At 40.6% G+C, this 10990-nt stretch overlaps 1 protein-coding gene across 6 annotated transcripts in view; it reads right to left on the reverse strand.

Moving 5' to 3' along the window:
* LOC124947227 (protein glass) overlaps positions 1 to 10990 on the reverse strand; it is a 192674-nt gene that overhangs the window by 133387 nt on the left and 48297 nt on the right. For 2 of the 6 annotated variants that reach the window (XM_047489090.1, XM_047489089.1), the window contains exon 2: positions 341 to 3060. The exons of the other annotated variants lie outside the window; for them this stretch is intronic. In XM_047489090.1, coding sequence (XP_047345046.1) covers positions 1219 to 2973 — 1755 coding nt within the window. In that variant the 5' untranslated portion in view covers positions 2974 to 3060 and the 3' untranslated portion in view covers positions 341 to 1218. Of the gene's footprint in view, positions 1 to 340; positions 3061 to 10990 lie in introns of those variants that run through there. 6 annotated transcript variants of the gene reach the window in all.

Consider the following 10990-nt stretch of genomic DNA (forward strand, 5'->3'; position numbering starts at 1 on the left):
ATAATAATAATGATAATGATAATAATATAATATAATATAATAATAATAATAGTAATAGTAATATAATAATAATTAATTACATACTAATTAACGTTACCTCTAAATATTTCTATATAATGCTTCAACTTTTAGTTTTCTCTCTTTCTGCAGGTACAATTCGTTTACTATCGATCAATATTTTGTAACCCTTCTTCTCTTTGTCTCATCCTTTCCTTTCAATTTCGTCAAATAAACGAGCGGATCTCTCTTGAAAGTTCGCGAGGAGATTCGTTTTAAATAACAAACAACCGAATGGAATAATTTATATAAAAATAAAAAATGAAAATATAGAATCTCGTAGAAATGAAATCGAATATAGGACGAGGCTTTTTCTTTTTTTTTTTTTTTTCTTTTTTTTTTTTTTCTTTTTCTAACGACGAAATGTTAAATTTTACGATGAATTCAGAGAAATCTCGAACAATTGAGATGATAATCACTTTCTAAAAGCTCCGTACTGTTCGCGCTTGGCACAACGACGACGTACGTACGAACGAACGAACGAACGAGTGTGACGCGAATATTTATAAAATACTTTATATAAACAATCTTTTAATTTTTAAATAATCGCATTATTTAAATGTAGCGTCTCCTCGAATTGTTCCTATTTATATGAGTTTGTCAAAAATCATTTGACGAGAGATTAAAAGATAATTTCTCTCTTTTTTTTTATTTTTTTATTTTTTTTTGTTTTCTTTTTTCCAATGTCGTTTCGACAGGGCAACGAGTACGGAGTTGAATAGAGGAAAACGAGTTTGGCACGTGTATACGCGTAGATTTACGATTGAAATACGCTTCGGAGAGTATGATCGGTGAGAAAAAGAGAGCGAGAAAGTCTTTTATTTTTGAAGGAAAAGCGACTTTCCTTATACGCGATCGTGTCGATCTAGCGGGCAAGAGGAAGAGGAATAATAGGAATAGGATTAATAGGAAGAATGGAAAAAAGGATGGAAGGAATGAGGAGGAAGGAGGAGAATAATAAAGGATTAGGATAATACTGTCCGAGATACGAGTCCTCCTTCAGCGTCGAGATTCGCGCGCTCGACGACGCGAGGTTCCACGCTCGAGCTCGCGAGCAATCGAAATAGAAAGAGAAGTAGCGAAAAAGTTTCGTCCGCGAGCTCTTCGAGAGACCGAAGCTCGAGGAGAAGTGAGGAACCAGGGTCGTCCGACGGCTCGTCGTCATTCGGTCTTTATGGCAGCGCCGGTTGAAGAAGGAGAAGCTGGCATAGGCTGCCCATAGGACGTAGGACTGCCATCATCTGATGGGAGCGAACCTGGTTCTGTTTTTGTTGTCCCTGTTGCTCCTGAAGCTCTTCCTTGACTTTCGAGGAACTTATTGTGGGTCCTCTGATGCCTAGTGATCATGTCCCTGCGACAAGCCGCATAGGTACAGTCTGGACATTTGTAGGGCTTCTCGCCGGTGTGCGTTCGCTGATGAGTACTGAGGTGATCGGACCTGCTGAACACCTGGTTGCATACCTTGCACGTGTAAGGCTTTACGCCTGTATGCAGCCTCATATGTCTCGTCAACATATCCGACCTGGCGAAGCTCCTTTGGCACACGTCACAGAGATATGCCTTTGCAGAAGCGTCCTGCGGACCCTGTTTGCGATGCCTCGACGCCATATGTTTCGCTAAACGATCGTGTAGGCTAAACATCTGGCCGCATTCCGGACAAACGTAGGCTAAATCGGCACCAGGCGGCATCTCCTCGACTACAGGCGAAACTTCGAGGTTATACCTCACGGCAACGCTCTCCTTCGTTGTCGGCGAGGCAACATCTCCTCTGACAACCGGCACGCTCACGGAACCCCTCGTCACGATGCCAGCCGGTAAAAGTCGAAGTGCAGGAGGTCTATTACCCCCCGCTGCCACTGCTGCGGCCGCTGCGGCAGCCGCAGCGGCCGCCGACGCCATCAGATTTTTCATCGAAAGATCCAACGGTAATTCCTGCGGACTTGTCGTCTCACTTTCTAACGAACCGCTACGTGGTGGGTGATTTACCATCAACGACATCGACGAGGATGTCGAGGCTGGTGGTATCCTCTGTTCCCAGCCAGGCACCACGTCGGAATCCGAATGACTGCGTCCGCGATAGATATCCGGCAGGTACTTGGTGTGCATGTACTGTTCGAAGCTGTACGAGCTCAAGGAGCCCGGTGTGAGCGGTGGTAGGGACAATGGTGTCAACGGGGTCAGCGGGGTCAGTGGCGTTAACGGCGACGTAGGTGAGTGCAACATCATGCCGCCCGAATTAGGGGACTGACTACATTGGGCACAGGTACAAGCACCGTTGTTCAGCTTGCCCGTTGAGGAACGATTCGACGTGGACGATTGTTTCTGATTTGTGTTCTGCCGTGTTTTATTGTTGTACGTTAGATTTCGGTGATTGTGACGGCTTCTGTGATGATGATTGTGATGATGGTGGTTGTGATGATGTTGATGACGATTGTTTCGTTGCTCCACCTCGCCCTCGCCGACCGTTGTCGCCGTCGTTGTCGTCGTTGTCGTCGTCATCGTCGTCGACATCGTCGATATCGTCGACATCGTCGACATCGCATTCTCCTCTTCCTCTCCTGTTGGCGTCACTGGACTCTCCTCGTCCTTGAACCTTAACGGTAGAACGTTCAAACCGGACGGACTGTCGACGGCCGACCTGGAAGACGATCTCGGCGAACCAAAAACGTCTTCCTCTTCCTCGGATGCTGGCCCGTTACCTTCGAACCTGAGTACCTCACCCTCCGATGGCGAGCTTCTATGTGCTTGGAGAATGTCAAGTACTTGGGCCAGTCGTTTTCTCTTTCGTGGATTCCGATGGTTACGATTCGCCGTCGCCGCTAGGGTATTGTTGTTCGTACAGGAAGGCGGGGGCGGCTTGGCCGGACCCGGGGGCGCGGCTGCGGCGTCCTCCACGGCGCTCTCGGCCATCGTCATCGAGGATGCGCGGCACCCGCCGCCTGGGCCCCTTATGCCGCCTATTACACCCTCGGCTACCACCGTCGTACTGCCTCCCACCTCGTCCTGTAACAATCAATGATAGATTTCGTTCATCATGGATCAACTTTGTTCCCGTTCGATCCATCTATACCGATGCATAAATCAAAATCGAAAAAGAGAAATAAGAAATTTAATGATTAGCATGTCCTTTTAACATGTCCTACTTTTCTCCCTTTTATTATTATTATTATTATTATTATTATTATTATTATTATTATTATTATTATCATTATTATTATTATTATTATTAGTTCAGATATCATAGCGTATCGATCGATTTTGCGACCAAGGACAGGCTCGAAGAACTGTCACACATCTTTACTTACCGATCGTTCGTAAAATTTTCACGCGAGTGGACGGAAGAAAATTGGATCAAGAACGTCGACAGTTTTCGTTAAATCTGTCAAAAATAAATCGATTGTAAGTCGAGAGATTCCTATGGATTGGATTGGACTATTCCGACGTACAAGACTTCGCCATTAAATAAAAGCGAGACGTCTTTAAATAAAAGAAGATACGAAGGTATAACCAACTATAATTTTGTTTCTTACGGTATTAGACCGTAACCCAGCGATGTTAAGATAAGAAACTCGATGTTGCATTTTCCAAGTCTAATTGCGACTCAAACTAAACACGTACTCAAAATTAATATAAACAACATATAAAAAACATTTTTTTTTTTTTTATCTCGTATCGTTCGACGTTCTCGTCTTCATTTATCGCGACATCGATGTTCCGTCATAAAATCGCGCGTAAACGACTAGGTACGTGTCGGATGCATTTAAATTTCAGATTAAGTACATCATATGGTCTGCGAATCGACTGAAATCATGACTGTAAATTGGATTCTAGAACTTTTTGCCAAAGGAACTTTAGTTCTCGTTTGCTCTCTTCAACGAAGTCGTTAAGTCTCTCGTTAGGCATTCGAAAATCTACATACACACACACACACACATATATATATATATATATGCAGCCTTACGGAGGTGGGTTGTTAGCTTTAAAAAAAGAAAAAAAAAATTGTCTTGAATGACAGGAATTCAACTTGGAGAAGAGTCTTAATTTATAAGATATATATATTAAGAGCTATTGATTACGATGATTTTAAAACGATTACGACGTCTATGTCTATCTTGCACTCTTTTTTCCTTCCTCGTTTCTCTCTCTCTCTCTCTTTTTTTTTCTCTTTCTCTTTTTCTCTCTCTCTCTCTCTCTCTCTCTCTCTCGCGCGCGCGCGCGTACGCTGCATTTAAGCAAATAAAGGCGGCTCCTCTTTTTCTTTTTCCTATCCCTCTCCATCTTTCTTTCTCGTCATCAAGACGGTGCACGGTCGTCCAAACAGCGGCCGCTCGGTAGAATCTCTTGGAGAGAGAAAGGGCTCCGATGATCGGTCGTAAAACGTAAAGGGGACTCGTAAACGAAGTGAAAAGATGTCAGAACGTAAAAGCCGAGAACAGGTCCCCAAGGAGAAAAAGGTGTGGGCGTACTTACTCCTTGGCTCATCCCCCCTATTCCCCATTCCTACCTCCGTCGCCATCATCATCTTTATCGTTATCAACGTCATCATCCTTCCTACCCTTTTTTGCTAAGATATTTTTAATAATTACGATACCTTCTCGAAGAATGCTATTTTCTTTAATCTTCCAAAAAGAATATTAAAAGATCGAATATATAAGAAATTGTTGGATCTCGTTTGAAAAAAATAAAAAGGAAAAGAGAAAAAGAAGAAAATGAAAAAGAAAGGAGTAAGGAGAAAGAATATATATATATATATATATATATATATATATATATAAAAGAACTAATTTGTGGATCGTATAAATAAACAAGGACATGTTTATCTATCATTTCGTTTCTCGAAAAAAAAATATTAATGTTACGAAGGTTCAAGAAAAATGATCACACGGGTTTAACTCGCTTGAAGGAGAAGTTCGGGGGACGAATCTCGATCGAGATCATCGAATACATTGGTCCGAACGACGAGGTGGTCGAGGAACGTCGCTTTCCGATCGTGGTAGGTGGATTTGCAGGCGAGCAGAAGCGAGGAGAGGATCATCCATGAAGAATTCCAGCAGGAATGCCCCGAAGGAGGCACCTGTAACCACGGCTCGACGCGAGAGAAACAGAGAACAGGTTGAGACGTGGGCGTGGGTGGAGCGCTTGATCTTTCTCCCGCACGATCTACCGATATACCGGGTGCTCCGTCTCGGATCAGCGATGGCTTTAACTCAGCTTCGATATTTCTTTCTCCAATAGAGATCTTGTTCGAGCTAAACGATGATCACACGATTGTGATTACGGTGTTAATTTGAAAAGAAAATAAAAAAAGAAAGAAAGAAAGAAAGAAAGAAAGAAAAACAAAAGGAAAATAAAAAAAAAGAAAGTAAACAAAAAGGAAAAAAAAAAAAAGAAAGAAAATGTAGAAAATAAAACCTATGACTAATTTCATACATTTAAATATTTTTTCTTTTTTTTTTTTTCTTTTTTTTTTTTTTTTTCATTTATCTCTTTCGTATTTAATTTCGATAAATTCGATAAAGAAGATTCTCTTGATCGAATCGTAAATAGACTCGTATCCTTTGCTACCTTCAGATCTATCTACCATTTCTCCCTCGGAAGGAAAGAGAGTACTCGGCCTTAGGGCAGACAAGCTCGCCTCAGTGGCGGTGAGGCTCCAACAAACTGCTACCAAAAAACCAGACGGGCTACCGAAGAGAAGCCCGATGGCTCTCTTCACTTTCGTACAGTAGGAGGAAGCGACTTTGAAATGATAAAGGGGGGAGGGGGAGGCGGGGGGGGGGTGTCGGTTGATCTTCCTTCAAATCGAAACTTTTTAATATCGACTTTCATTAAATCTATTTTGAAATCTAATTTGTTCGAAAGTTCAAAAGTTAAGTTAATCTTCATTTTAAAAACAACGACGTACGTTAAACGTTAACGCTAAACTTTGGACGAATTCATTTGAATGAATTAATTAAGGGTACAGATAATACTAGATAAAAGTAGCTCGAGGCAATAAAAGTTTCTGCGCCATGGAACGAATTGAAAGGAGCGACATGGTATTATCAGGTGAAGCTAAACGAACGCACAACGCCATGTATACCTATTACGTATGTATGTACGTCGTGTGACAGATTTTATCGTCGTTCGGAAAATTACGGTTTATCGGTAACGTGATTAATGACTATTCATTGGATATTGGACGGTAATTAAATGCTCGGTAATTTGTGTTCTGAGAGAGAGATAGATAGATGATACAGAAAGAGAGAAAGAGAGAGAACAGAATAAGAGATAGCAATAGTGTAGAACATAGGCACAGTCAACTTGCCAACTAGAGCTTGATTTAAGGAGCGATTCGAAGTAATCTATTTCTCTTCCTCTTTATCTCTTTTTCTTATCGCCATTTTCTCCAACTACCGATCGAATCATTTTGATTATTTAAACGTCTCATCTCCTCTGTTAGAAAAGGAATACGTCTTGAGTTTCTAAAACGATCGTTATTAGGTACGAGATCTCATTGGTGCGATAATAGTCAAAGTCGTTACTCGATCGATCGGTAGACACATCCTCGCGAGTTCCTCGCTTCGATAATTAAACACTCTTGCGATTTTGCCATCACCGTCGTTCTTTCACGTCATTGACTTTTTATAGCTTGCACCTTGCGCATCTTCTCTACCTCCTTCTCTCCTTCTCCTCGCTACTCTCCCTCATTCTGTTCCCCTCCCCCCTCACTTTCCTCCCACTTCGTACGTACAAGGGAGAGAGTGTAAAACTGGCGAAGAATCATTAACGAGCGACCAACAACGTTACCATCGCGAGAGCTCAACCACCGGCACTCGATAGAATTCAAAAAGAGCAGAAGAAGGAACACCTGAAAGTTATATACGAGCGTGTAACTTGACTGGCGCAAGGTTTACATGGAGAATGGAGGAGCCTCCTCCCTCCCTGCCTTCCTCCCTCTTTTACTTTTTCTTCATCCTCCTCCTCCTCCTCCTCCTCCTCCTCCTCCTCCTCCTCCTCCTCCTCCTCCTCCTCCTCGTTCTCCTCTTCTTCTTCTTCTTGCCCTCACCTAAGAAGTCACCTGTACCGGCTGTAAAAGCGATTAAGGCACCGACACATACACGTAGAACGATAACGTCCCTCTTCTCTTTCTCTCTTTGCAAATTAAATAGCTTTTTCTCATTACCCAATTTCGTTCTCATTCTCGCGTCATCAACAGGTGCAGTTGCGTCAATGATTACCTTTTGGCGTGCAAAAGGAAATTTATCAAAACCTGGAACGAAGGAAGAAAGGAAGGAAGGAAAGAAAAAATATCCACGTACCGTGTCGAAACAACACGCTTGGATAATATCGATTCTTCTTTCTATTTAAAAGAACTAATCGGTTCTAATATTTAAGATTGATTAAGCCTATATTTACAATGATAATGTTGTAATTGAAAACGAGTAGATAGATCGTGATAAAGAAGTAGTTTTCTGTGAAGAAACATTTTATCGTATTCAGTCAAAGATAAAAACAGTGAACGATAATAAAACTGGCCTATATTAATCAATCGATCTGAATGATCGAATTCCATAGACAATCAATTCACAAATTGATCAGACTGATTCGCTTTAATTATACATAGCTACGATCATATACGATTATGTACGACTATGTACGATTATGTATGATGTCGACATAATAGTAAGGAAAGACAAAAAATTTGAAAAATAAAAAGAAAAAAAAAGTCATTGTAAAAACGTCCGAGACACGTGTTCCTTTTTTTCTACATTACCGGGATGTACGATGACGTATCGTTATCTCTAATAAATAACAATTTAGTATCTAACTTCTGTTCTAACTTTCGTCGAATATATTATTGATGATTATCTATGTCAAGACCTTTAAAATATTTTATATGGATTTAAAGTCAAGTCCTATCTATAAAATAGATATAATCAATAGATAATATATACAAAAAAAAAAAAATATATATATATATATATAAAAAGAAGGACGTCGAAAATGATTTCCTTGAAACTATCTTAGAAAATCTATCGATATTTATTTATCGACATTTATTTCATTATCATTTTACAGAGATATTTAATGACTAATCTTTATTCTCTCGCTAGTGAGAAAAACATATTTAGTTGTTACTATATCTGCTACAACGTTTCATAGTCGATGCGGTTCATTTTGCACGCTGTCTCTCTCAGTCGCATCGAAAGAGTCATGGCGCCGCACTGCAGAAGAACTGCAGACTCCGAAATTTAGGTGCGCAGAGTTCGTGTTTCTATGTAGATACGTCGTACTCGACGAGTACATACGTGGGATTTCCACTCTCTCTTTCTCTCGTTGCCGTATCGTGGCGTTGCTAAATGCAAAACGCAGTATGATTGCGTATACGTCGAAGAGCATAGATCGTTAAAAAAAGAAAAAGGAAAAAAAAAGCAAAAAAAAAAAGATGAAGAAGAAGAAGGAGGAGGAGGAAGAGGAAATATTAAATCAGAATATATTAGGATATCATTGAAGACAATAAATTTTGAAAAATCAATTTTTAAGAGGACAATATCTCTTTGTTGAAATTATCTCGAATAAGTAGTATAAGTAGTATACTTTCTCGCATGTTGAGATACGATCGTGTTATACTATGTATGAACGGACATGCGGTAGAGAGCTCATCAAGGAGATATAAAATTCCGTACGCCGCCTTCGAACGGACGTATCGTACGGGACGATGTAAAACCGAGTTTCGATTTATTCGCGTTAAGACGACCTTCCATGGAATTTCAAATCGTCGCATGCTAACATTTAACTACTTACACAAGTGCGTATATACACGCAACGTAACGAACGTGTACACGTATACAAGGAAGAAATACACGAATGCGGGAAAGAAAAACTGCCTTCTCTCGAAGGCAGCGCTCGTACGACGAACGTTATCGCGTAATTGCGGGTTAATTCGAGGCTGACAGGCGACAGTGTACAAGGCGTGGGCGATTCCTTAAGCCTGTCTCGTTTTGTCGCCCTCGAACTCGGCACGCAAACGTTTAAAGTTTAAACTCTCTTAAGAGAGAAGGAGATACAAGAAAAAGACTAGTCCTCTCCTCGTACCTATATATTTTCTAGGAATCACTGCTAACATTCTCTCGACACACTTTACACCTCTCCTTTTCTTCTTCTTCTTCTTCTTCTTCTTCTTTGCGTGAGTTTAATCATGACAGGAAAAATCATCTATGTTAAATCGTTTTGCTGTATGCTCTTCTTGAACGAACCCTCTCTCCCTCTCTCTCTCTCTCTCTCTTTTTTCTTCTCTTTCTATCTTTTTCATTTTCGTTCTGTCTTTCTTTTCGTCATCGATGGCCACGATTATCGAGATGTTAATATGTTTACGAGTTAACGACTGTCCTTAACTATCTATTCGATAAGATCGTTTCACTCACGAGTTTATTGAGTTTGCTTTGAGTCATCTAGATATCTTCGTAAATTAAAAAAAAAAAAAGAAAAAAAAAAGAAAAAAAAAAGAAAGAAAAACAAACAAATTCGAAACAATTATTTAATCATTAAACGTCCAATATGAGATCTATTGTTAAAAATGGTATATGTATCCCTTATCGTATCCGCTAATTAATATAATAATTACGTATCGACCTAAAAAGTAAATTATCCGTGAGAGATAAATAGATCGGACATTGATAAGTGAACTATGTTTATTCGGTTGAAAATTTTCAATTTCTTTTCTCGCGCCATAAGAGCCAACATTTACGTCGGCTCGTTTGACCGTCCGATCGATTCGATTATGTAACGTTATCGCGAGAAATACGCACGACGGATAAACGTGGGTGTCATGGAACCACTGCGCTCACGTTCGCTCCCAATTACGTCTATCCAACCGACTGCTTGTCCGTCTGCTCATTCGTCCGTTCATTCGTTAGTACCGTTCTTTCCTTCGTCAATCGGCCGTAAAGCTTTTCATTCGTATCTCGCGGATCGATCGATTTTATCATCGCACTGGCGAAACGGATTTAGGTTAGTAGCATGAATGAGAACTTGCAAAGTAATGAACTGTCGTACCCAAGATTAGATCGTTGCTAATTACTCCGCAGTATTATTTCTTTTCCTTTGCCTGTTTTGATGCGGTCTGTTAGAACACACGATGAGCAAGCACACAAAAGTTCTATGAGATACTAACCTCCATTTTTTTTTCTCTTTTTTAATTTTTATTTTTTTTTTCTTTCTTTCTTTTTTTTCCTTTTTTTTCCTCTTTTTTTTTTTTTTTTTTTTTATCCACCATACCCCTTGCTAAAGACTTTGCTCGTTTCTGTACTCGATGTAATAGCCGGAAAGGGAAAAAGACCGACGGTGAGTTTGGTTCATTCGATGCAACGAACGTCAATGTAAAAAGGGAGAGAGAAAAAAGAAGAGGAAGAGAAAGAGAAAGAGAGAGAGAGAAAAAGAGAGAGAGAGGAAGATCGACGTTGGATAGGACGGTCGAACCGGCAGGTATAGACCCGCGCCTTAATAGAAACACCCACGCTCTCATTATGCGGATATCGTAAACATTCCCCTCATATGCGCGAACGCCGCGATCGCCCGTATGCAAATATCACAAGGCGTTCTTTCTCTGTCTCTCTCTCTTTCTCTCTCTTTCTTTCTTTCTTTCTCTCTCTTTCTCTCTTACTCTTTCCTTTTTCGCTCTTTCGAGCGCAGTTTGCACGCCATCGCGTAAAGCAGTCCTCCGTGATTTTCTTCCATCTCCTTTCTTCCTTTGGATTACGTGTTTTAAAACGTGTACAGCCCCCTCTCTCTTTCTCGATCTTTCTTGATTATCCTTTTTCAACCCTCTCGAGCCTTAATGAGACACCCACTTTCGCAAAATAATCTCTTAGTACGATTTGTGTGACACCATGAAAACGTAAAACGGTCGACGCTCGTAGAGGGTCAACTCATTACCGTCGCTTTACTTTAC

Source organism: Vespa velutina, chromosome 2 (genome assembly GCF_912470025.1).
Source record: "Vespa velutina chromosome 2, iVesVel2.1, whole genome shotgun sequence".
Classification (NCBI taxonomy): domain Eukaryota; kingdom Metazoa; phylum Arthropoda; class Insecta; order Hymenoptera; family Vespidae; genus Vespa; species Vespa velutina.